The following is a 27,793-nucleotide window of genomic DNA, read 5'->3' as shown; positions in this document are numbered from 1 at the left end:
TTTCACCGCAAGAGGGAGACGTCTTGCAGCCTTTGAACCACGCACCTGAGGGAGGTGTTGCAGGTTCAATGGGTTGCATTAGTTATTCTGAGATTCCGAGGTTCTGTACATGCGCCGTTTATTATGAGGAAAGTGTCAGTCGGATGGTTGCGTTTTTTCTCGTCTGCACGTCTCAGGAGGAGTGACCGATGGATATGTTATTTTTACTTTTTATTGTCTGTGTGACTTTTACAGGTAAGAATCTCGAATATAAGAGCTTTAACGTACTCAGTAGGATTTCTAGTCAAAATACTTTTAAGTCGCATTATCATTCGGTTGCTGGCCAAGGAGTTTAACTAATGATTGAGAGTCATTAAACTTAACTTAAACGAGTAGCCCACACACAGTATGTTCTACACGCTAATACAAATTTTACAACTATATCTCCGCTATATTCTGTGGTTTAATCGCTGTTTGCAGAAAGCAGACACTACTATTGAAAACGGTCTCAAGTTTTCTTCAAATCCACGAGAACGTTCAATGAAAATCGGCTTTGTTTGATTTTTATCTTAAATAGTTTATACTTTACATATAGACGTCTCATGGATTTCGATCCGTGGTATAATAGCCAGTGGCTCATGATACAAAGTCTTTATCACAGTCCGTCTTTAACTTTACCTGTCTCCTCCAGGTGTGTCTGAAGGAGCTGGTGTGTTGCCAGATGATTCTCTGAATGCAGCTGTGGGAGGTTCAGTGATGTTCACCACAACACTGAGTCCACCAGGAACACCATTTCTGTCAGTGACCTGGGCCTTTGGAGTTAAGCAGATAATAACCTCACATATTTCAAACTTCACTGAACCAGAGTATGAAGGCAGGATCACCCTCTTCAGATCTACTGGATCTCTGGAGCTGAGGAATTTGACTGTTAGTGACAGTGGAGAATACGGAGTGACTATTACACCAGCTGATGGAGTTGCTGTGTTAGGACAAACCAGACTGGAAATACATGGTAAGCAGCTATTAAAATTCAGTATCAAACACGTGTTTGTGTCCTCAAAGTTTAAATAGACAACAATATAACAACAACAGACATCAAATTAACTATAACTAAATCATGTCTGAAATATGACATAATTTCACTGAGCTACAGGTGCAGGTGTACTCTTTTACCGACATGACTCTAAGAGCTACATTAGTATCAACAATTTGTAAAAGAAAAAAAACAAAAACTACAAAACTTTTCCAGTTTGTCTTAAATCAATAAGTCCTAGTTTTATAGGCTTACCATATTTTACATATTGTTGGGACTGTGGGAGAAAATTGTTGATTAAACTCTTTGTGGCAGCATTAAATTGAACTGCATTATATTTAATGGTGAAAGAAACCACTGAGGGTACCATATAGTTCACTGAATGCCTCTGGGACACAATATTTAAAAAAAAGACAAAGTGAATTCAAAGTGTATTTTTCTTTTCTTTCTTTTACACTAGGTGCTTGGTCTCTGGCCATATTATTATTGAGTACAAATGATGAATCAGAAGTACAGTATATTTTGTTGAGCTTATTGTTCTTTAAGAAAAAACTTTGAGTAAATACAGTATCTTACATGACTGCAATGAAATCATTTCAAATGAACATTGTTTTGACCAGTTTTGTTAATTTAAGGATGTTCATTACTGTTATTTCACTTATTTCACTGTACTTCTGTGTATGATTACCATCAAACTACAAGTGTGTTGTTATTGCTGCTCTTCCTTTTTAGTCACAACAAAAACAAATACCATCTTTAAACATCAGCCATGACTGCTCATCATGGCGTGGTTTAGATGGAATTTAAACCTCGACACTGATGTTATCCATCTGCCTGTTTATTTGATGACGGCAACTACAGCATAAGGCCGTTGTGTTTTTCACCCACAGTGCCTGTGTCCAATGTAAGAATAACTGCCAGCAGCACAGACTTGGTGGAGTTCAACAGCTCTGTCAGTCTGTCCTGCTCCTCCTCTGGATCCTCCCTCTCTTTCCTCTGGCTGAACGGCAGCTCTGAGGTTACAGCCAGTGAGAGAGTTCAGCTCACTGATGGAAACTCCACTCTGTCTATATACAATGTGACCCGCTATGACCAGGGACCATTCAAGTGTCATGTTTTCAATCTGGTCAGTGATGGCACCAGTGGTCCAGTAAACCTCTCCATCAGCTGTGAGTTACTAACTGTGCTTACTAACCTACATGCTCAGTCTTGACAACATCTGCAGTCAACATAAAAATACATTTTCAACTTAATGGAATCCAGTACAAAACCACCACAAACAGCACAGTATGAATTTAATCACCCAGTTTCATTTAGAAGGTGCTGATCTATTGCTTTGCACAGACGTTTCTTCTTTTCTGGTGACTTGATGTAAAATAATGTGGCTGTGCATACTAATCAATTAGAAGTCCTCATGATGAGTCAGGGTGCATGCCATTTGCCTTTTTGTTTTTCATGCAACTAACATCACATCTCTGTGATTTTTTTTTCTGCCTGTTGTATTTTCACCTACATTCAGTCGGCCCTGAAAATATAAATTTGAAGCTGCTTCCATCACAAGACCACTATGAGGAGGGGTCAAACATCAGCCTGTCCTGCTCAGCTGTCTCCAGACCTGCTGCTCAGTTTCAGTGGTTTGTGAATGGAGACCTGCTGTCTGATACTGGACCAGAGCTCAGACTGATGAACATTCAGGAGAGTCAGAGTGGAAACTACAGCTGTCAGGCCTTTAACAACGTAACTATGAGATATCAAACATCTCAACCTTCAGTCATCTTTGCTCTAAGTAAGTTTGAGTAAAAGGTTTTGTACAAAGAAATGTGGACAAACAAATGGTATTTAGACATGTATCAATGATAGTATCAGATAAAACTCTCTTAAATACGAAAAGGTTGTACAAAACATTTGTGGAACAAAAAGAAACAGTGTATGCATACACTTGCTCTCAAGATAACTGACTTAACTGTCAGGTGCAGCCAAGAGCACAGCGACTCATTTATGCGGCGAATGTCGTCATGGCTAATTAGGCTAAAAGCAATTTATTGAAGTAGGTGCTGTAAACTTACTGAGATAAAACTATAAAACACCTAGCCAAACAGTCAAAAAAAAAAAAAAAGAACTCCACTGAAAAATGTTCCCTTTTGTTGGCAGTGGCAAGTGTAAAACCACCATGTTTTTTTACCCACAGCGAGAGTGGCCAATATAGAAGTAGCTGCCAGCAGCACAGACTTGGTGGAGTTCAACAGCTCTGTCCATCTGTTCTGCTCCTCCTCTGGGTCTTTCCCCTCTTTTCTCTGGCTTAACGGCAGCTCTGAGGTTACAGCCAGTGAGAGAGTTCAGCTCACTGGTGGAAACTCCACTCTGTCTATATACAATGTGACCCGCTATGACCAGGGACCATTCAGGTGCCATGTTTTCAATCTGGTCAGTGATGGCACCAGTGACCCAGTAAACCTCTCCGTCAGCTGTGAGTTACTAAGTTATATGCTGCATAATGAGGCTTCACACTGTGCTAAACTGCATGTCAGCATTTTCTTTTGGCTTCTAACATTGCTTTAGTGATTTTTTTTGTTGCTGTTGTTTTCTACTCCCCTTATGCCACACTCTGTAGATGGCCCAGAAAATATCAAATTGACAATATCTCCTTCACAAGAATTTTATGAGGAGGGGTCAAACATCAGTCTGTCCTGCTCAGCTGTCTCCAGACCTGCTGCTCAGTTTCAGTGGTTTGTGAATGGAGACCTGATGTCTGATACTGGACCAGAGCTCAGACTGATGAACATTCAGGAGAGTCAGAGTGGAAACTACAGCTGTCAGGCCTTTAACAACAAAACTATGAGATATCAAACATCTCAACCTTCAGTTGTCTCTGTACTGGGTAAGTTGGATTTAAGAGGCTTTGTGGATGTAGTAGTGATATGGGTCAGAGAGATGTGTCAACCTGCATAATATGGTTTGGCAAAATGTGTACTCTCTGCACCTAAATGTTAAACTTAAAAAAACAAAAACAAAGACAAGACAAGAAAAATGTGCTTGCTTCATTTTGCAGGCATGGGGTTATGAAAAAACATGAATCCAGTATGATCATTTACTTATTTTGGGCAATTGTATAAAGTGGCCATTGTCAAAATGTTCATGGTGGATTATATGACTCTTTGTACATGGAAGGTTTTCCTCATAGTGACAAACCCACATAGAATCAACACCTGTCTCTGCAGCTCTCCTCAGATGTGGACCTTTTGGCTCATTATTTTGTTTTCCAGCCCACAGCTTTTTTCTGTTTAATTTCACTGTCACCATATCAAGCGGCTGTTTTCAGCTAAAAACTCTAACTGAGCTCTCTCACTGGCTGTAACCTCACTAAAAATTCACTGTACAGTACCTGAGAAAAGACGGACTAGCTGGAGAACACAGCGAAGCATTTGGAGAAGAAAACACCTGAAGAGCCAGATATTGCCTTAAGGAGTTGGTGGAGACCAAATACAGAGCTGAAAGGAGAGTGAGGTGGCCAGGACCATGACTCTAAATGTTGCTCTGTACGTCCCGGATGGGTAGACTGAATAGGCAACAAGTTTTCTGTATCAAGCAGTGATTATATGTCAGTGTTATGTTTGCAGCTTATTTTCAATGACCCCAAGTTACCAAAAAATCATATACTGGAGGTTTAAGAGTTTCAAGCTCCAGTAATACTTGTGGTCAAAACTTGAATGGGAAATGGGAAACATTTTACATGACAAAGATGGTAACTGTTTTAGAAACGGGGGTTTTAATAAATCTTTTTTTCTTCTCCATTATTCTGTGTGAATTGACACACTATCTTCTATCTTCTGATCTTGTAGTAAAGTCAGTGTTATGTCATGTTTTCCACTCATATCAGTGATATGGCTGGAATATAGATTTCCTCAACTGTAAATGTTAGAACAATGGAGGAATGTGGACAACCAAACCCACTTGGCACATTACACAACTGGGAGCAGTAGTTTGCTCCTTGCAAAGATGAACTGTTCTCAGATTCCCTCATATTTATTTACTCAGTCAACCTTCATGAACTCAGTTATTTTTGTTCCTCTTTTCATATTTTGCTCACAAAATCCTTTGTTCTTTGTCCAACAGAGAGAATATCAGGTGCTTCTGTGAAATCATCAACAAACCAGTCAGTTGAGGGAAACTCTGTCAACTTAACCTGTGAAGCTTCTGGCACTATCTTTACCAGAAAGTGGAGGAAGGATGGCTCAGATCTGATCCTGAATGACAACATGATACTTTACAACAACAACAGAGTGCTGTCTTTCCAACCTCTAAAGAGACCAGACAGTGGAGAATATTCCTGTGATATCAGCAACCCTGTCAGTAGTGAAGAAGCTAAATACAGCATGGTTGTTAACTGTAAGTAACATGCTGTACAGTTAACGTGCTGAGCACCATACTGCTTAGATGTTTTGTATGAAGCCCTGAGATAGATGATGATATTTTAACTGATTATTGAACATGTTTAATATTCTTCATTATCTACTTTTGCCCACTGTGCTGAGGAAAATTACATTAATCACTATTCATCTCTCTGTCTTTTTCAGATGGACCAGAAAATGTTCAAATCAAAGGTCCAAGAGAAATGACTTTGACACACACCTTAAAATTAAACTGCTCTGCTGATTCCACACCAACAGCTATTTACACCTGGAAACTGAATGACACAGAGATACTCAGCAATTCTGCTGTGTTCACTAAAAAAGTCAGTGAACTTTCTGACAGTGGAAACTACACATGTGAAGCAACGAATCATATAACTGGGAGAACATCATCTGCAGTGCATGGATTGTCTGTAACAGGTACCTAGATGGTGGTGATTGCAGATGTCAATTAGTTTACATTATTATTGTACCTCTGATAATTTGAAGAAATGTAGCAAGTACATGTGGTACATTTATTTTATGAGACAACATTGGCTTGGAGAGCTAACCTCCCCTTAACTGCTAAACAACACTTAAGAGCAAAACAGTTCTTGTACCAAATAAATACTGTAGGCATTGATATCTGGCCAACTATGAAGTCACACAAAGGGAGACATTATTATACAGCTTTGAGATGATGAGACAGTTTCCCTTTATAAGATGGTGTAAAAATCATGTTCTTATCCTCTGTTTGATTTCAGTCAGTCAACCTTCAAGCTGTTCGGCTGGTTGCATCGCTGGAATAGTAATCGGTTGTTGTGTCTTTTTTGGAGTTATTATTCTTTCGGGGTTCTGCATTTATAAAAAAAAGTAAGTGGAAAATAGCTTTGAAATATAACCAGACAGTCATTATTCTTTTCAAAATATGTGGCTTTGGTAGTCTGGGAATGTATGTTCTCTTTACAGCCCTAATCCTGATTTTAGCTTTGACTTTTGTGTTTTGTGTGCTTCATAGTTTAACATTTTGTTGAATATATTTAACTGTGTTGGCTCACCATTCGGTGTAATCCAAACTCATGATGGTGATAAACTGAAGGGTGCAGCGCTATTTGAGAAATGAATTTCCAGTGAATGAGTGACTGTACTGCATTTTTCTTTTTCTTTATTTTTGATGGTTGAACACTAAAAGTTGTGCTGATGTCAAGCTTCATTTTCTCAGCTTATGAAATTGTTTTACATTTATGAAAGGCAACAAATACGACCAGCATCTAATCAGAAGCATTCTACGTAACGGGTTAATTACAGAGTATCCATAATGCTGTTATTATTATTAATATTATGTTGCAAAAGAGTCACATAATGCATGTCTAAGGTATAATAGTAATTACTCATTACTTCTCTAAACAGAAAAGAGGCAAAAAAATCTAACTCTAATAGAAACACTGGCACCAGCACACGTAAGTTAATTATAAGTGTATATATGTATGTTTGTGAGCATTTATACAATATTATTTACTCCCTTGATTGGCTTCTTCTAAACACTGTTTATTCATCATGTTTTAAAGGAGATGAAGGCAAGAGCAACGCAGCATACTCAGGAAGTCAGGTAAAAGTCATCAGAGGGTTTACATGCGCTCAAGTAACCAGATTACTCAGCAAATTCAGATCATACGGGTAATCGGAAATCACGTTTACATGCCAAACCCAGTACCTTAATGATTATCAGTAAGTCCTTCGATCAGATTGTTGACAAACTGCAGTACAACTGTGCCTACGTGTGTGTCTTCATTTGAATACATGTGGAATGCATGTGGAGTAAAGGAATAAAAACATCAGGATATATTTAGTGTTCCACATACAAGATTAGAATTCAAATCGATGGTTTTATCACACACTCTATCAGACTCATCTAGTTTACCAGAGTGCTCAACATCAGACTTTGAACCAGGAGGAAGGTATTCAGTTGACACTGTTGAGTGGAAATCCCATATAACAACTTGACACTGCCTTTTGTGTTCAAAGTTGGGCTTGTTTTTGACAGCAACCAACCAACTATATGTTTGATATATTTATCTACTGTGGTATAACTGTAAATGAAAGTTAGATTTTGTAGAATTTCAAAATGAGATGATGAGATCCCCTGAACTTTACTCAGAATAGCTGCCAAATATTTTTATTTTTTTTCCCAGGAGCTGAACTATGCAGACATCAGGTTTTTCCAGAACAGAGATGGTGGGACCGTCCAGCTGGGGTTACAGAATAACTCATCAGAATACTCCCAGGTCCGAGCAAACAACAGGCCTCCAACAGCGTCCTCCCCCCCTACCTATGATGCCCACATGCAGCGAAAGAAGACTCCTGCTCCTCAGCCTGGTGCTAATGGTGAGCAAACTTATGCTTAGGGCCGCAGGAACTGATCATGTTGGATATGATGTTGTCAGAGTAATCTGCACTTCCCTCTCAGTTCCTTATGAGGGCTAATTTGGACTTCAGTTCATGGAGTCAAAGAAATACAGCAATAGTTAATAATCAACCTCCTCTAACAGTTGTTGCCATGACGGAGGTCAGAAGGCACAGTCATGCCCTGTGAGTTTGCATAGACTATGTATAATAGGTGTCCTGTCCTTTTGCTCTGCATTTTATGTGCACAGTCAATCAAAACTTCAGTTATCTTAGTGAAAATTTTCTCTGTATGTGAGTCAGTTGCTTGCATGGTCTGGTGTAATTTTTGATTCCATGTGTATAAAGTGTGACTTCAGTTGAGATTCCAGTTTGCAGCTTGAATTAATTCTTGTATTTATTTAATATCATAAGAAAAAGTTTCGTTGTGAAAAATAGCAGTTGGACCAATATAATATGTATTTAGGACTATGTATGTAATAATATATGGTACATTTAAGTGATATTTGATGCTCCAAACTGATGGAGTTTGTTCATTTGTCATTTGGAGAGATTTTTTTGTCATCTGTCACACCTGTCGGGAGCAGTTCAAAGATCAACAGAAATTGTAATTTGATTTTTTAATCCCACAAAGAGCACAATAATCCAACACAATAGCATGGAAAAACAAGTGATAACAAAGAATTTCCCCCCAGTTGCACATTAACTACAGTAGAAACAACAGTTTATAACCAAAGTTGACATTATCTCCATGGCATGTGGACACTGTGGCCTAATTCAGGACAAGCTTACATGAAATGTTAGGAAAAGTTGCTATGTCAGCTTACCTAAAAGCCTCAAAACAACAGGGTAGAAAGTCAGATAAGTGAAATAGTGTGTAGAAAAGAGAAGCTGGTTTATGCACCACATGCCATTTTGTACAGATAATGATATCATATTTAGATTAGCATTAAATACAGCATGTTTGACATTTTGAAAAAAGGATTAATTTATTATTAAGGCAAAACACTGCTTCTTGGGAAAGTTCAGTTTGTAGCTGTTAGATGTCAGAGCTGGAAATGCCATGACAAAGGACTAAATCAAGAGTGTTACCATAATTTTTATAAATGTTATTTTTGCTGAACACGCTGAGTGAATTGCAAACTTACAACAACTAGAAATGGGAACTATATTATCATGTTGTATCAGGATATAGTGCATCACATGGAAATCATATTTGTTAATACTGGGAATACATTTTAGGCAACAAATAAGGACATCTTAGTCCACTGAGCAACTAATAATCGGACAGCTATGGGGATGGCTAGAAAGCCAAAAGTAAATTCAATGAAGATGCATTTGGCTTGAGTTTAAATACTAAATTTAATTTAAAAAATTGAGCCACGTGCTGCTTGCCAACATACACAACACAACAAATCATTTGCCAGCAGGCAGTTTTGTAGCCAAGCATCACTTAAACAATAAATGCATGATTTAGTGGTGTGGAAAACACCTGTTTGGTTATACATATATCATCCATTAACATTCAGATAGGTGTAGTTCAAGAGCAAGGCTTCGCAGTTAAAGGCAGAAAGTAATTTGTCAGGACTTAGGCACCACACAAACCTCAGATCAGTGCCTTCTACTTTGTTTGAGTGTTGACTCACAGTCACAGTAGTCTTCTGCTCACAACAATCATGTTTTAGTGTTGCACTGTACATTTTATTGAATCATGCTGTATACACAGTTTCTGTTTTGGTTATTGTTGGCCATCTGTATGAAACAATGACTCAATGAGAAGAGGCTGCCTCCCAACCCGAGCTCTTGAATCTGAGCGTTTGTCCAGGTTTTCCGTGCCTCATTAGTTAGTCTTTACTAAAGATCAAAGTCCTTGTTAGTTATTCACATTGCTGATTTGTCTTACACTAAAAGTGTTGTTTCACAAACCTAACTTTTCAGCTCCTCAAATGTGTTTTATCATAATTTGTTTACCAGCAGCCTTTCCGCACTCTTGTATACACCTGACCATCGCTTTTTCTTTTATTTGTGACCAAAGTGAATGTGTGATGGACGTTTGATTGCTGTTTTGCCAAAGAAATAATCCAGTGAATGTAACTGCCAGGTCAAGGTATTTCATTTGTAATAATCTGATTTCTTATTCAGATGAATAAACTATTTTTACAGTGTGCAGCTTATGTTCCTGTGTTTGCGGTGCATTTGCATATCACCAGACATCACAGTAATCACTGACTTGTGTTTTCAATTACAAAGTTTATGGTGCAGTCCCTAAATACAGTGAATAGTAAAGAGTCACATGAAATAGAGGAAGTTCAGAGCAGGTTTATTCTGCAAATTATTTTGTAACAATACTTAGTGTGGGAAAGTCAGTGTTTGTGACTAATAATCTTTCATCATAATCTGTTAATGACAATTACTGTGTGTCTACTAATAGAGCCCCAAGAGGAAATAAGAAAATGCTTGTTTGTTCTCTGTTTTAAATCATTATTTCTTCACTAATCCATGCATATGGAAGAAGTTGCTTTCATGATTGTATGTATGTATGTTGCTTTTATTCTTATTTATAGGGATACATTTAAAAGAAAATACAAAGAGAAAGAGGAAGTATGCAAATTTAAATCCATTTCCAGGAATGACACTGCATTTAAATTACAGCAATAAATTCAAAGTTCAGGGTGAGTAAATATGTTGCTCTGTCAGTCTAACGTCACCACGGCAATTCAGTACAAATAAAAAGTGCGATAAAAGCACAGTGTTAATGAATGAATGCAAACAATAGACTATGGTATTCTTCCTTTGCACCCTTTAATGTCTCACTCCTAGTTACGTGAAGTGTTGCCCATGTGAATCTTTCACCAAAAAAGGCCCACCTGCTCGGACACAGAGAGCAGTTACTGACTTGGCTTTGCGTGTAACCCCTGGAAAGAGTCCTCTATCACAAGTGATAGTGAACTTTCAGTGTAATAAAAACTCATCATTATCGTAAGTTATGTTGTTATAGTAGGGAATTTCATTAGGTGTACTTTATATTGTACATCTCCAGGTGATAAGAGTCAAATGTCATACCTCTGTGGCCAAATAATGTCCAATGAGATGAGAGTAAGGAATAAGAAAGAGGAGGACAGTAGTATAATGGTTGAGAAATTTAAGAAACTGCAATTCTGCTTTATTGCTAAATCAATTAAAAAAAAGGCCTGCTGATAGGCTGCTGTAGTCATCAAACAGTTCAGGTCATTCACTGCACTTTCTTCTATATTTATAGGCTTTATTTTGGGGAAGGTCCAGAACCGTTGTACAATTTCAACAAAGCACAATTTCAAAACTTGCAAAACTCATAAAAGCTAACCCAACCACCTTGCTGCAATATCACATTTCCTGTCATGGTTTGGGGAAACTTGTTGCGGATTGCACTGATTGCCTCATCAAGTATATTCAGGTGTTAAACAAGACGACACTGTGACATCGGGCTGTGACTGAAATCAAAAATGTTTTAGTAACAGGTGCAGAGGATAACTTCCTGATGCTTGGTATACAACAAAAGAGAGAAACTTGCTTAAATCCACAGTGGATTCACACATGAGAGACATAACCATGATACCCTATTGGAAGAATCTTTACTGTGTTTTGCTGGCGGTACTGACGGGTAAGAGCACTTTTACTACAATTTACCGAGTACAGATGAAAAAATGGGAATTAAAAGGGTTCTTTTTACAAATTGGTCAGAGAGCGATAGTGAGGCAACCAAGATCCAGAAACAGGAAAATGAGTCAACAAAAATTTATGCTAATTATTCATAACTATAAAAGCTACACTAAAACTATGAAATGTTAACATAAAAGTTAACAATTAATTAAACTAAACATTAACTATTAAACTTAACTAAAATCACAATAGAATAAAGTAAATAATATAAAAGAAATGAGAAAAAGAGAAAATCTGATGGATTCAGAAATGAAATAAACAAAAGGAGTAATAAAACAGACTACAATGTGTGAATGAATAGACATTGTGTCCATTACAGGCCAACAAAAATGAAATTGTACATCAGACATTGTTTGAGCAGCCATACTGACCCCTCCTGTCTCCCAGGTGTACCAGGTTTGGGAGCCAAGGTGCAGATTTCCTGGACGGGTGAGGTGACAGCTGGTTTCAGCACCACTTTCACCTGTTCGTCTTCTTGCTTCCCAAACTGCATCTACACCTGGTCCTTCAAGGGCCGCACAGTCGAGGGGAACACATTAACCTGGACACCAGATGGACGGGACAGCACAGTGGAACTGAACTGCTTTGTCTTCAACCCAGAAACTAAACTCACCAGTGTTACGACCTCCATTCTATCAATCAAGAGTAAGTACGGCAGATTGGTTGCTATACCAGTTGTATTGTGGTGAAAAGTAACTCGGAACCTTTGCACACTCACTGTATTTTTTATGTACTTGTACTACTTACTTTTGAGATTAAGAATGTGATCAACTTGTAAACTTGAGGTAGTGTTAATGATGAAACCAGTGATCGCCACGTTTTTTTTGGCTCGTGACCCCTTACAAAAAAAATTGTATCCATAAGCTACAGTTTGAGTTACACACACGTGTTCCTTCTTACCTAAATTCTCTCCATCTGATATCGTCTGTTGCAGATCCAGTGTCTGTGCAAATCAGTCCACCAAACACTGTCCCATCTCGCAACCAGCCACTGGATCTGGTCTGCCATGTTGCAAAATCAGGCGAGCTTCAAGGCCCAATAGACCTGCTCTGGTACAAAGATGGACAGAAAGTGACCCTAAATGAAAATATGCAGCTGCAGCAGAATAACCACACCCTTCACTTTGACTCACTGCTACCCTCTAATGCTGGATTCTACCACTGCGAAACTTCTCTACAACAGACTAGAGTTTCTAGCCTGGGCTATCTTCTCAGCTGTAAGTATTTAAGGAGCCTAGAAATAGTCTAAGTAAACAAGGCAGAAGGAAGAATTTTATTTTGCTTTTCACATGCTGGAGTGAACTTTCTGATCTTTTGTAGTCGATCCATGGAACGTCAGCATCAGCGGACCTGACGTTGTGTTTCCCGGCAGACAGAGTCAGTTCACCTGCTTGACAAGCTGTACCTTAAATGTGCAATGTACAGTCAAATGGCAGTTCAAAGGGGGTTTCCCTATCGGAACCTACTTTTCAGTCCACAATAATGAGCTCAAGTGGACCCCTTCCATACCCGGTACTTTCCAAAACTTCACCTGCGTTGCAGAAAATGCAGCTGCTGGGCTCTCTGCCAGTGCCACCAAGATGGTAGAAGTTAAAGGTACTGAATGCTCTTGTGTCTTCTGTCATGCCACTGTCAAACTGCATGTTAAATCTAGTCTAATGACTTGTTTTGTCCTGTTTGACATCTTCACCCTTACACAGGCATTCCTGTCTCTGGATCTGAGGTGATGCAGCTCCATGGACTTTTCGCAATGATTCTCAGCCTGGGCATGGTGGTCCTTTTTGATTCATAAAGCTGTTTGCTGTTTTGTATGTGTGTTTGTGTGTATTGCTTGCACACACAGTAAAATGTAATTGAGATGCCCTTGTTTCAGCAATCTGCTTTCATCACATCATGACGAAAAAAGTTTGATGAAATTCTGTATTATTCTGTATAGTATAATACAACATATATTTCATGTCTCTGATGGTTACATGTTAATTCAGAACTTTCTGTCTGATAATGATGATGCCCACGGATGTTTCCCCACTTACCTTTAAAGAATTTATGAATTGATCATTTGTTTGGCTTGAGGTTGACCTCTGACCTTAATGTGTCACCAATTCACTTGCAAGTGATGGTAAATTTCCAGCTGAAACACTGCAAAGTATGTTGGCCAAATCCCTTGTTGTATTTGTTGTAAACTAGACATTTGTAGTGCTGTTACAAATGCAACACAAAAGGTTATAATGTGTTATAACATCTGTGATGCCCTCCATGAGGCTCAGGTCCACATTATCTGCACAAAACACTGATCTGCTGTTCATGTGAGATTATTACTATCCAGTCAGAATAATTGTTTTCATTGAGGGCTTTTCCAGCAGCACCACTGGTGGATACCATCATACATATCCAATCATACATTTCCAAAACTTTGATTTCATTTTTTTGTCTTTTTTGTTTTTGGCCATGCTTTTTAATGTCCACAGGGAGGCACTGTGATCTCAGATACAGAAGACGGGAGTGAATTCACTTTAGTTAAGTTGATACAGTACAACATTACAATGATGATACAGTTATATAATGAAGTCCAAAGTTATATTTTAATTGTGGTCCTTAAAGTGAATAAGGACATATCAGCAATAAATATTTTTTAATGAATAAAATTACTTCATTAAAAATATTGTAGAGTTCCATGTTTAATGTGGGAGACTACCAAACCTTTTGAATTATTCAAACTATTTATTTCAACATGTGGAGACTCGGGGCACTCTGGACTATTTTCCAAACTTTATTTATAACCAGTGGTGCAATGTAACTAAGTGCATTTACTGAAATACTGTTCTTGAATAAACGTACTGTTTTGAAATATTACACATCACTATACATTTATTTGATACTGTTAGTTCTTAGTTACTTACCAAATTTGTATTATTAATAGAAAATACAATCAACTACTAAATTATGATGTACTGTTAGAGATTAAGATACCAACCAGTATGTAAAGTAGTAGAAATTATCTCCACATTTACCAGCTTCAACATTTAAGTCATATTTACAAATAAACAATAAATGTACCACGAGGTCTTATGGCAAACCATTCAGTGCAATAATCTATCCTGTACTGCTGCTACTCCTACTCACAGTGGTGACACATTGTACATTGTTCTATAAATAACCCGGCCTGGTCATAAGTCTCACATAGGCTACTGTGTGTCACAGGTGTGTTTAGTACTGAACTTTGCACCGCCACAGTTCAAACAATGGCCAGTGGAGGTTTTTGGCACGGGCGAACCGGACAGCCGCCCGGGGCGGCATCACACGGGGGCAGCACAACCACGTGAAAAGAAAATCATCTGCGCCGCTAAGCTGTTTTCTATTATCTATCATATTACTGTGTCGAGAATTGGCAAATTGGCGCCGTCCCCATCTCCCAGCAGGCACCACCAGCATATGAACGTAGAAACGGCACCCTGACTCAGAGTGGTGGTTCCTAGTGATCCTCAAACACTCGAGACTCCAACACATGCGCGGTAGCTCATGAGGCAGTTGTATTGAGCCACTGTGCTGAGGTGTGGTTTGGTCACTGACGTCCGAAGCAGGTGAGTGCTTCGGACGTCATACGAATCACCTGATGGGTTCGGTTTGTGATGTGAATCGGGATTGAGTGTGTTTAGAGAGAGAGTAGCTCTGTATAGTGGCGGTCATTTGAATTTTTCTTTGCAGAGTATGTCGGTTTGTTGCGTTTGTTAGGCGTTTTGAGAGTATCAATCACTCAATAGGGGAACAGGTTTCATATGATGATATCACTGATGATTTTGCATCAAGGAAGGCCAGAAAGGTCTTAGGTTTAGGTTTTAGTTTTAGTTTTTGTTTGTTAGTTTTTGTTAAGTGTTATAATTAGATTTCCTTCAGTGTGTTTTCATTTGTGTGATGAAGGGTTTGTGCTATTCAGAATATTTATTCTATATTTTATTTGGATATTATTCTTTTATTTTCTTTATTATTCTAAAATAATAAATTATATTCTTTTTATTTTATATTATTGTTATTCTCTGCTGTTGTTATGTGTGATTGTGTATATTTTTGCCACTTTTATGTATGTAGAGTATATTAATAATTTCTGATAACTTCAATTTCTAAACTGTTTTGGCAATGTTGGAGATGGAGATTGTTATAATATAAATATTGTTAAAACATGGCTGTTTGTGTTAAATGTTTTTTCAATTTTTTGGGGTGGGGGCTTGGAGGGGGAGTCGCCCAGGGAGTAGTTCAATGTAGAACCGCCACTGACAATGGCACACGTGTACTGAGTGGTGCTGTGAAACGTGTAATGGTTTATACGTATAATGGCACTAATGCTACAAGAGACAGCATTCCTTAATGTCTGAAAGAGATAAGAGGTTCGATTGACTGACGTGTGAAAATACTAATTCATATTCTAATATTATATTTCTAACATATACCATATGCTGTTCTGTCTGTTTCAGAAATGAATGATGGTTGTAGTTGGTCGCTGTGTCGCTACCTGCAAGATTTGAAACACTGAGTACACAGAACACAACAGATTGAGGGCCTCGGTAAATATGTACTACACAAAGCAGGTGTATTCATTTTGAGTGTCAAGCTGCTGAAAGCGTGTGGATTATCAATGTGAAATCTTTGTCTTTGACACACACAGATGCAGAAAAAAACCGAGCTGAAAGTGTCGTACATCAGGTGTGTACACAGAAACTTTCAGGGTAGAGGTGAAAAAAAAAACTCAAAAAATTTCATGTCATGCCTCACCTTACCTTCTGTCATAATTTGTCATTTTGCTGATGGGCCACCCGGGATGATAAACAAAAAATGTAATGCACCCTTTGTAAGTTTGACAAGAGGACTCCTGATAACCTGAAACACCTGCAGATAAGAACCTGGGTTGCTACTAAAAGTATTTATCGGTCGGGGCCTGGACAAATAATGGACATGTATAATAGAGCAGAAACAGTGAGGATATCCTCAGACCATTGATACAAAATGGAGAAGAAGGGTGAAGGAACCTCGGCTATTGTATTGCTGGCTTTGATACAAAGTAGGCTCTGTCACAGCTGATGAATTATGTGATGATAACAGTGCTGGTTAAAAATGTAATGTATGTATTTTTGTGTCATTTATATTGCAGTAACTTACAAATCTTGCTCTCTTCCACAGATTTTCTGGCTTCTGGTGCTGTGGAGGTCCAGCCCTCTTCCAACCCTGCCATAGTTGGGGATACAGTTACACTGTCTCTGTCTCCTTCAGTAACTCTGAAGAGTGGAAGCTGGGCCGTGGGAGAGTCCCTCATCATCATCTGGACAGAGAGACAGCAGGTGGTCCTCCCCAGTTACAGTGACAGGGCATCAATCGAAGTCCTCACAGGAGCTCTAACTCTGAATTCCGTCACCTTGGCCGACTCAGGAGTCTACGTGGTGCAGAGCAATGACCCCAAGCTTAGTGCCAACACTTCCATCACTGTTCTTGGTGAGACTAAATAGATGGCTGATATTCAATGTGTTTTAGTGATTTATCCATTAGAAATGCTATAGCCAGTCCAAAACATTGCATAAATTAATTAATTAATGAATATAATTTTTCTTATTAGAAGCATTATGTGGTGAAAAGCAAATGTCTTTTTTCAAGGACATTTCATCATATGCTCTCTGTTATGGCGACTTCATCCCTTATTTATCATGCATTTCCTGTATTAATTTTAACCTTATTTCTGGGTTTCAACTGAGTTAGAGCTCTGAAGATGAAACTGTAGGCATTGTTGAGTAAATAAACACGCATTTGCCAAACTCGAAAAATGCATTTTCTGACGTCATATAAAAAAAATATACATTTTTATGATATTCAATCTAAATGACCATTGTAAGTAAATTAGCAATAAAAGGAAATCAGTCTTAGAGGCAGAATAGCACAGAACAGAAACCGCAAAAGAGAAGCAAAATTTTATGACAATGAAAGTCTTGAGGACAGAAGACATCAAACATTAACCCCATAATAACAAGAATGATGTTAGAAAATAATCAAAACTTGAAACCAAACCAGTGCATGAGAATCACTTAACTTACGATGAGGGTCTTTTGCACCTCTTGGCAATGAACAAGCACAGCTAGACATGTAGAGAGGGAGAGGGAGAGAAAAATTTGCTGATGAATTGTTGACTCTACACTTTTTACTGAAACCGGTTCCTGATGTTTTGAAAAAGGTGGATCCCAAAACAGTATCCAGAAATGACTTGAAGGAATTTATGTGTCTGCCTCGTGATATTTGGACTGACAACCAGAAAAATTAGCTCACCGCTTACTGTAAGATCCTGCATGTGTTTTGGTTTTGGTGTCCTTTTGCTTACGTGACCACATCCTCGGGTTTGTCTCTGTCTGTATCTGTGTCTGTCAACACTCACCTCTCTGGTGTCCTTTTGTGTTCAGTTTCACAGAAACTGTTTCTGCTGGGTGAATAGCTCACACACACATCACTGCTTACCCATACAAAACAAAATCTGTAGGAATTAAACTCAGTACCTTATAAAATCTACAAATATGTGCTTCAAATTCAAATATGCCATGCTTTATATTTTGTAAATACCTTTATTAATGGTTAATAAAATAATTTTCTGGCACTTGACAGCCATCGTACAGATACAGGAAATATAATAATAATAATTTAACTATTTTAACATATACATTTCTGGATCAGTAATAATCCTTGATAAGAGCATCTTTTGTCTGGGGTTTATCCTCCAGCAGGACACTTAACTGTATTTATAATCAAATGTGCTGCTGTAAATACAGTATTTATTTGATAAAAGTCATATCAAATTATCATAGGGTAGGCATAATCAGTAAGTATGTAAGCGTACTAAGCCTCATGGGGTACATTCTTCTGACATCTCCGTCGCCACATCTCCATCCTTTCCTCATCCATTTGTCTTCCACAGAACCCATTTCAAATATAACGCTAAAGACAAATCAAACCGACCTCATGGAGTTCAACAGCTCAGCAGTCATTACATGCTCTGTCTCCTCTGGATCCTCCCTCTCTTTCCTCTGGCTGAACGGCAGCTCCGAGGTTACAGCAAGTGAGAGAGTTCAGCTCACTGATGGGAACTCCACTCTCACTGTAGTCAATGTGACTCGCTATGACCACGGACCATTCAGATGTTGTGTGTTCAATCCTATCAGTAATGGCACCAGTGATCCAGTAAACTTAACCATCAGCTGTGAGTAGGACAACGTCATAAAATTTAATCATAAATCTCTGTGATTGGTCCATGTATAATCCTCCAGTTCCACTACAGAGCTTTAATTTGCTGAATGCCTCTTTTCTTTTGTCTGGCTCTCTTTGTGTCTCTCTCTCAGATGGCCCAGATAGCATGGCTCTCACAGTGAATGGACAGAACACAACTTATTTTTTAGTTGGATCCAATCTGACCATGATCTGTTCAGCACAGTCCAATCCTCCGGCTCTGCTTCAATGGACTTTCAGTGGAGAGTCTGTGAACACGACAGGTCCACTCTTGGAGCTTTACAGCATCTCCGAGGATCAAAGTGGTCCATATTCCTGTCTGGCCTTCAACAATCACACCAACATGAGAAGCAATATCACCTCACATGTCATGATCACAAGTGAGTTTGTTTGTATAGTGATATCAACGAATACCAAATTTCTCCATTTGTCCCCAGCTTCACCCTGTCTTTGGTTTGTCTCTACAGAGTCTCCATTCTCAGGATCTGAACAGAGGGCAGTCAGTGTGTGGTTCCTTCCTCTGCTGTTATTGGTGGCATTCCTCTTCTCACTGCCAGACAAGCTGCAGAATAACTACATGTAAAAACATTAAACATTTGTTATTCATACTCTCCAAAAATGTTTTAATTTATGGATTGACACTAAATTCTCCATAGTCTCCTTAACATTTTTCTTTCAGAGAAGAAAAAAAGTGGTAGGCTATTATCCCTTTGAAATGGTGACACTTCTAAATGAATGCAAATTAGTTTGAGTCTTGAACATGATATAATGAGTTAAATGAGCAGCAGGGAGCAAATAAAATCGGCTTCCTAGTGTGAGGTAACGGATATAATGAGCATTCCTAAAGCAGGGCGAAAGATACCTTGTTTTGTCTGACCATAGCCATCCAAAACCAAAAAAAACAAAAACAAAAAACAACAGAGTTAAAAAACCTTTTGATTAAAGAATAATTTCAACAATTATTCAGTCCTGTTTTAGAAAGTGTGTTCTAATTACATTTAATCACCAGTCATTTGCTTTGTTAAATACATTGTGAGGGAAAGGCATGAACAGAACTACACTGACACTCACCCCACACTTAAAATTTAGCAAAAGGAGACGGAAGAAACTGGAGAAATGTTTTTTTATATAAATGGTGCTGAATGAAAAAAAAAACTATACATTGTAAAGATATGCATACAGTAACACAGCTAACGTGACTAATAACGAATAACTTTCAAAGATTTCCTTGGTTCATTAAGTCCATGGGTGACTTTGAAACAAGTATGACGAAGTGAATTTTTATGTATTGTCCAATAAAGCAGTCAGAACCTCTTCTATATGTGTTGGCACAGCAAGAAAGCAAACATTCCACTGTGTTTACTATCAAACATTGTATTCGATTGTCAGTTGGGTCCTAAACCAGGCATTTAAAACCACGTTTAAGCTTGTACAGCATTCACCTAAAACCAATAACCACATGGTTTTGTGTAGGTGCCTTACTTTTTTTTTCTGAGGAGTATGATCATGACATCTTCTTGGACCGCTGTCATTGTTTAAGTAAGATAAGCTGAGCGAAATCCCCTTCATAAAGCAATGGCTGAGTTTTATTCAGTCTTAAACAATAAGCAAACATTTTTGTGGCTGAAAGAAATGTAATAACTATATCTAATGTTCTATCGATATCTAATAATATTTAATATCTAATGCCCCCAAAACAGAAAAAAACTACTGTCTGTTGAAAGACAGACTTTGCTATATTTGTTGGAGCCATTTGGCATATTTAAAAGTTTTAATGCTCATCTTGTGAGAGAGAAAGAAAAATATTCGTATCCCCTTTGTCCTTGAACAAATAGAAAATCCTCCTATAGGTCTATGGTTACTGTAGACAGGAAAAGAGGGAAAGAGAAACATCCAGTAAAGGGACAGATGGTCTTTTGTCCCCTATTAAAACGTGTCAATATTGTTATTGGGGGTGTCACTCATTACCAAATAGTTCTAACAGCAAAATAGTCTAATGAAAATCCAAAAACATATTTAAAAGGAATTACATTTTTTTTAAATGCCCAATTTATTATTTTTTTTCCAGTTTTCCAACACAGTACATTGTTCATCAGAGAACACTGCTCAGCACCATCTGTTGTGAGTTCAGAGCGTTATTCCACAGTGTGGGTTTTGAATCTTTTTAACTTCCAAGTCATACAGTACACTTACATTTTACCCTCTACCTCAGTGTCATTGAACCAGGTTTACATAAAATGGACACTCCTTGTTGTATACCAGTAAAACCTCAGAGAGGACCAGGGCAAAACAAGGTGTGGCCAGGAAAAGGTCTGTGAGGTTGCATGGTGATGGTAGACTAGGGGTGAGCATTTGCACCACGAGAACAGAGCGCTTGATGCAGTTGCGATGCAAAGCAAATATTTGCAGATCAGAACGTGGCTGTGACCATACAATATCGCCAGATTTGAATTAATCAAAGACAGAGTCAAGTCCAATTAGCTGAGGAGGATATTTCTAACCAAAAAGAAAATGAAGAGAAGAATGGAGTCTCCAGTGGTGTTTCTCCTAATCTTGGCCACGATAACCATTGAAACAGGTAAGGCTGAATTATATTATACTTGAATTAATTTACTTTTTTCATTATAATGATTCTCAGTTCAAATACTGAGAGCCTCAGTTTAGAGATATTAATGATTTAAAAAAAACGTTTTTGAATTTACTACTTCAACACATTTTAGCATTTTTTTCTGAGTGCTTTTACAAATAACTACATTTCAAGGTAGCTGAATACACTGTCTATTCCTTGCTTTGTGTTGCTAGATCATGTGTGCAGCCAGCGCATCTATGCCTCTGAGAACCCCTTACCTGTGGGCAGCAATGTCACACTAAGCAGCCAAGTCAATGTCACACTAGGGGTATGGATGTTCGACAACAATGTTATTGTGTGGATAATGCAAGGAGTTGTTACCATAACTGAAGAATGGCGTGACAGGGTTACATTCAGTTCAGCCAATTCATCCTTGACTATAAGGTCACTACAGGTGGGAGACTCTGGAGTGTACACCTTGCAACTGGTGAATTCTTATCGTGCTAAGTTAATACTGTCAGTCCAAGGTAAGGACCAGTTTATCACTTTTTTATTTTTCCTGCCTCGCATATTTCCTCACATTCTAGAAATGTGATTTTTTTACATGAAATTCTATACAAAAATATGATCTATAACAAAAATCTATTTTAAAAAAAGAGCATTTAGTATTTGCATATCCCAGTGTCTACTTCTATGTTTGCAGTGTTGATTTGCAAGACAAAAAAAAAAAAGATAAAATGGATATTTTGATGGAAAATGTTGTTTTTTCAATGAGAAAAAACCTTTTACCTTCTCATTTCAATAAAAATGTCACTACTACTACAATTGTCACTACTATTCACACAGTTATGAAAGTGCAAATCAAGTGTCTTAGCAGCTCTCTACAGTTGCTCTTAGGCCTCTCAGGCTTTAGGTGCAGCAGTGCTTTGAGCGAAACACTAATGCAGTTATGCCAACGTGCTCACACAGAAGGTGCTGATGTTTAGCACAGATTGTGTTAACCACATTAACAAGTGTTTTTCACATTCAAGTCCTGCTGAGGCTGAGTATTTAATGTTGGACAAATTAAAAATTTCAACCCGTTAAGCAATGTTATGCAATCAAAATGCAATGTTCACTGTAATCCCACATTTCAACAAAACCTGACAAACAGCTTGTCATTTCCCTCTCTGCAGTGCCTATTTCAAACGTGACCCTGATGGCAAAAGCAACCCAGCTGGTGGAGTACAATGACACAGCAGTTCTCGTGTGCTCTGTGTCCAGCGGCTCGTTCCCGTCTTACGTTTGGCTGAAAAACAACTCTGTGCTCACAGCTGGTGGGGAAGTACAGCTCAGCAATGGAAATGCCACGCTCAGCATAGTCAATGTGACCCACTATGACAAGGGGCCATTCATGTGCAATGTGTCCAATGGTGTCAGCTATGAAATCAGTCCCCCTGTATACCTGAACATCAGCTGTGAGTTTTAACTAAAGAAAGATTTATGTACATATAGGCCTATGAATTTTTTTATTCCAATCCAACCATAAAGCACTAAAACAATTTTTTTGTTTCATATCATCAGATGGTCCAAGTAACACAACAATGATGATCATGCCCATGGCGCCAAAGTATATGTACAGAACCGGATCTGATATCACACTGTCATGCTCAGCGATGTCCAGCCCTTCAGCAATGATCACGTGGATGGTGGATGGAGTGTACCTAAATAAATATGGCCCAAAGATTCAGCTAAACAACGCAACAAAGAACGAGTCAGGAAATTACAAATGTGTGTTTTACAACAATGTCACATCCAGATTCAGCAGTGCAAGTACAATGCTCTGGATTTTAGGTAAGGTTGGATATGCAGTATTTTAAAGGTTTTTTTTTTGTTTGTTTCTTTGAAACACACAAAAGACACTTAGATTATTTAAAAGAAATAATATTTTGAGGAATGTACTCATTTGCCAGGACATAGAGGATTGCTACCACTCTCATATTTGTCCATTCAATATGGATCAACATGGAGTTAGCTTAGCTCTTAGCACTAAGACTGGAAAAAGGATGTAGCCAGCCCAGCTCTTTCTAAAGATTAAAAAAGTAAATAAATAAAAACCCTGCAATATCCAATATGCAGGGATAAATAAAGACTTTTGGTTTATTTTCTAGGATATTTGCTGGCCAGTTGCAGTGACTGTGAATTTTGTTGTCACCATGATGCTGCCAGGAAACCAGCAGAGACATGCTGGTCTTTGTATGGAATATAAAATTGAGATATAATCTGGTGATTAGTGAAGTTAAGAGGTGCTGGTAGGTGGATTTTGATATTTAAGGTTGAGACAGGCCAGCTGTGTCCTCCCTTTTTCAGTCTTTATGCTAAGCGTAGCTAACTAGCTGTTGGTTATGGTTGCCTCTTTGTATGAGTCTTCTCAACTAATTCTCTGCAACACAGGATATAAGTATAATTCCAAAAATGTCAGTCAGCCTCAGTGGTACATGTCACAGTCACTCAGCCCTCAATTTCCTTCTCCTCCTATAGATCCACTACATTCAGCTGAGGTGAATTCTACTGGACCAGCAATACTTCATAATCCCTTCACTCTGCATTGTGAAGTGACTGGACCTGTTGAGAGAATTCAGTGGTGGAAGGATTCGTGGCTTATTTCCCCTGACAACACAACACTGTTTGAGATGGACAACAAGACACTGATTCTCAACCCACTCCAACATTCAGATAATGGAGATTATATGTGTCAGGCATTTAATTCTGTGAGCAACATAACCAGCAGCCCCTACAAAGTCGCAGTAAAATGTAAGTATTTCATTTTCCCTCATCATCACTGACTAAGGAGGAATTAGGTGAGACATTAGCAAATGTGATCATATCTATTAGATTCATCACAAAATACCTGCTGAAATGATGTCCTAGTGACTGTGACTAAAGGTAATATTCATTTGTTTAGATGGACCAGAGATGCTAAATATCATCGGGCCAGCTGCTGCTAAGACAGGAAGTAGCGTCACATTCACCTGCAGGGCATTGTCATACCCTCCCAGTCTCTACACATGGTCTTTCAGTGGTAATCAGGTGGCCAATACATCTGAGTATGTAACACCTCCGCTTACCAAAGAAATGAGCGGGCTGTACACTTGCACAGCCTATAACGAAATGACCGGCCAAAACAAAACTGCAAACACGACGCTTACTGTTGTTGGTGAGACTTTGGTTGCTATTTTATTTCTGTAAAAATATGTTTCCTACTTTCAAGGAAGAAAGGTTGCTGGGGAGAGGACCAAATAACCTGTGGATTTTTGCTTTGTTTCAGACCCAATAGAAGATGTCCAAGTGGAATCACCAATGAGTCCTCCCAAAGAAGGTTATCCATATATGCTAACATGCAATGTGACTGGGCCTGCCGATCATGTTTATTGGCTGAAGGATGATATGGAACTGTACGAGGACAACAGAACTGTTTTCAACATGTATAACAGCACAGTCACCATCAACGCACTAAATCGCAATGATACTGGATACTACAAGTGTACCGCTGTGAATGCTGTTGGAAGCATGACCAGCCCTACTTACAAGCTCCTTGTGAACTGTGAGTATAAAATCTACAGGATTTATGTGTTTCTGTAAGTGATACATAGTGTAGTACATCATCATCAGAGTTATTTAATGCCATATTATTTTTAGTTGTTGAAGTACAGTACCATAAGAGTCTTCTATTTCCTTTGCTGTTGCAGTTGGACCAGACACACCCGTCATTTATGGACCAAGGTTTGGTGAAATGGGACAAAACACAACCTTCAGCTGCTCTGCCATGTCAGTGCCTCCCAGTCAGTTCAGCTGGTGGTTCAATGGCACCGAGGTGGCCAATACTTCAGTGTTTACAAATGGCCCTTTGTCTTTAAACATGAGTGGAGAATACACCTGTATGGCATACAATTATGTGACGGAAAAGAACAGCACAAATTCCAAGATGTTCACAGTTATTGGTAAGGAAACTCAAGCATGTGGAGGAATTAGATGAGATTAGCGAATGTGGCTTTTTCAACACAAGTCACGTGAAGTTTTGTAGTTTTCTAAACGTCTAAATGTTGTAATAGGATGAAGTTAAATCATGAAGCCTTAACCTGTGAACTCACTGTGTCTACAGAGGCCATAGAGTCAGTGATGATCAAAAGCAGCACAGTTCCAATAAAAGATCAAAGCTTCACTCTCATCTGTGAAGTTGCTGGGCCCTATGAGATGATCTACTGGATGAAGAACAACATGCACCTCAACATGAACACTGCTACTTACCCAGACATGCACAACCACACTGGAAACAACACCTTGCACTTCACTTCACTGACAATGTACGATGATGGGACATATCAGTGTGTCGCTATCAATCAGGCTGGTCGACATGAAAGCCCCCAATACACTCTCCTGGTGAACTGTGAGTAATGTAGGGAATAATGGAAATTTTTTTTAAAAGCAATTTTAATTCATTTTAACTACTGTTAATAAAATCAATATTTTAAGTTATGCTTGGTAACAAGACAGGTAGGTAACAGGTTGGCTACCAGAAAATATGTTTGCACCCCTTTGGGTAAAAGGCAAAAAGTGCAGAAAACAAGGGGGTAAAAAATTCAGGGGGAGGCTGGAATTAAATTACTCTGTGAGTAATTATTTAAATATTCAGTACATGTTGAATAATCATAAGGTACAAACATATTGAACATAATAGCAATTAGGGTGTATAGTTACAGTCTGACCTGAAGGAGATTGGGAAATCTCTCCAAATGCTGCTCAGAATATAGGTGGATTTAGACCTATAAAAGTGACCATTTTGTGTCAGATCAACATATTAAAACATATAATATTCATCATGATACTGTTCATCATTCCAACCAGTTGTCTCTGTCTGTTTGTAGATGGCCCTCTGAATGTGATTATCACTGGTCCAGGTTCAGAAAAACCAGGCCAAAACGTGTCCCTGAAATGCTCTGCTGATTCTCGACCAGATTGTGAGTTTTCCTGGTTCTTGAACAGCACGACATCAGACCCAAAAGCGATTGGCCCTGTTATCACGTTCCATGCAACAAAAGAGAAAGCAGGGCTCTACATATGTAAGGCGAGGAACGCTGTGACGGATATCACAGAGTACCAGAGGACAACTTTTACTGTCATCGGTGAGTGAACCTTACTGTGCATCTCGTCCCTCCTTATTTTCGATGTGGTTTCTACATCACCATGATAGATTCTTTAATTGTCTTTACAACTTGGACAAAAGTCATTTTGTAATATCTGATGAGCTCTCAGTCAGATTTTGAGAGAAACATGACCTAGCATTTTAGTGGGATCATTTAAAAATTCTTTCTTCATTAAAAAAAAAACAAAACTGTATAATGCCTGGAAAAATAAGGATCACCCTAAATAATTTTACAAAAGCGTACAGTACCTTACAGTAGGTGCTATACAATCTGAGAACTACAACATACAATTCTCTTTATTTCTCATTATTTCAGGCCCTCTTTCTCTTTCAGGTCACGCCTCTGTCATCCACTTCCCATCCCAAGGCAGTCTGACAGTGATGGGTCTGATTGCTTTGTTTGTCCCCGTGCTGTTCAACTGAATCCTGAAGAGTGAAAGGCCTCCTGCTCCCTTTACAGTCTCTTTTAACAATCTTACAGTAAAATGAATGAGAAGATATTCTATATTTTTAATGTTATATTCACCTGCTATTGGGTTTTGGATTTGGGTTAGTGTTATTGTTGTGTTGGCTGTTGTCACTGTCCTATAGCCAGATTGATAAAAAAAATTCTTCAATATACTTACATAGTTTAACAAGGGGTACAAACTGCAATTCTTCACCCTTTACTCTTTTCTGTTGTGCATGATAATATTAAAACTGTAAGTAATTGCATGTTTATCACACTTACACAGATTCACTGTATTTATTTATTAATCAATAAAAAAAAAAAATAGGCCAAAATTATCAGTTTTGAGAAGACTTTGTTGTGGAGGATACAGTAAGCCTGACTCAGAAAGTCACAGTGCTGCAAACTTTAGTCAGTGAAACACTGTCAAAAACACTTTGCTGTTTTAAAAAAGCAGAACTTGCATTCAAAGAAATATGAATGACAGTGAATTGACAGTCATTATACACTGAAATATAAACATACACTCACTTCTATATATTGTGAGGATACACAGTGGGTACGGAAAGTATTCAGACCCCCTTAAATCTTTCACTCTGTTATATTGCAGCCATTTGCTAAAATCATTTAAGTTCATTTTTTTCCTCATTAATGTAGACACAACACCCCATATTGACAGAGAAACACAAAATTGTTGAAATTTTTGCAGATTTATTAAAAAAGAAAAACTGAAATATCACACAGCCATAAGTATTCAGACCCTTTGCTGTGACCCTCATATATTTAACTCGGGTGCTGTCCATTTCTTCTGATCATCCTTGAGATGGTTTTACACCTTCACT

At 38.3% G+C, this 27,793-nt stretch overlaps 3 protein-coding genes across 3 annotated transcripts; all 3 read left to right on the top strand.

Annotated features, from left to right (window-relative positions):
• Nucleotides 1-133: 133 nt before the first annotated feature.
• On the top strand, nucleotides 134-9,904 carry LOC121185786 (carcinoembryonic antigen-related cell adhesion molecule 1-like). The gene is made up of 10 exons (XM_041044200.1): nucleotides 134-234; nucleotides 671-991; nucleotides 1,903-2,181; nucleotides 2,532-2,798; nucleotides 5,126-5,398; nucleotides 5,587-5,841; nucleotides 6,165-6,273; nucleotides 6,811-6,860; nucleotides 6,969-7,009; nucleotides 7,593-9,904. Exons 1-10 carry the CDS (start codon nucleotides 189-191, stop codon nucleotides 7,803-7,805), a joined length of 1,854 nt encoding a protein of 617 aa, XP_040900134.1. The 5' UTR covers nucleotides 134-188; the 3' UTR covers nucleotides 7,806-9,904.
• Nucleotides 9,905-11,166: 1,262 nt separating this feature from the next.
• On the top strand, nucleotides 11,167-14,348 carry LOC121185829 (carcinoembryonic antigen-related cell adhesion molecule 20-like). The gene is made up of 5 exons (XM_041044286.1): nucleotides 11,167-11,443; nucleotides 11,890-12,147; nucleotides 12,437-12,718; nucleotides 12,822-13,097; nucleotides 13,202-14,348. The coding sequence occupies exons 1-5, from the start codon at nucleotides 11,377-11,379 to the stop codon at nucleotides 13,291-13,293; spliced, it is 975 nt and encodes a 324-aa protein (XP_040900220.1). The 5' UTR covers nucleotides 11,167-11,376; the 3' UTR covers nucleotides 13,294-14,348.
• A 2,151-nt stretch (nucleotides 14,349-16,499) lies between these two features.
• On the top strand, nucleotides 16,500-27,323 carry LOC121185553 (hemicentin-1-like). Its single transcript, XM_041043773.1, has 14 exons — nucleotides 16,500-16,554; nucleotides 16,674-16,982; nucleotides 18,445-18,726; nucleotides 18,866-19,132; nucleotides 21,555-21,848; nucleotides 22,497-22,778; nucleotides 22,885-23,154; nucleotides 23,842-24,114; nucleotides 24,266-24,517; nucleotides 24,629-24,904; nucleotides 25,050-25,301; nucleotides 25,463-25,747; nucleotides 26,226-26,483; nucleotides 26,820-27,323. The coding sequence occupies exons 1-14, from the start codon at nucleotides 16,500-16,502 to the stop codon at nucleotides 26,924-26,926; spliced, it is 3,462 nt and encodes a 1,153-aa protein (XP_040899707.1). The 3' UTR covers nucleotides 26,927-27,323.
• The last annotated feature ends 470 nt before the right edge of the window (nucleotides 27,324-27,793 follow it).

Source organism: Toxotes jaculatrix, chromosome 8, assembly GCF_017976425.1.
Source record: "Toxotes jaculatrix isolate fToxJac2 chromosome 8, fToxJac2.pri, whole genome shotgun sequence".
NCBI lineage: Eukaryota > Metazoa > Chordata > Actinopteri > Toxotidae > Toxotes > Toxotes jaculatrix.
Note: the sequence above shows the minus strand (reverse complement) of the source record. Positions and strands in the feature narration are given on the sequence as shown.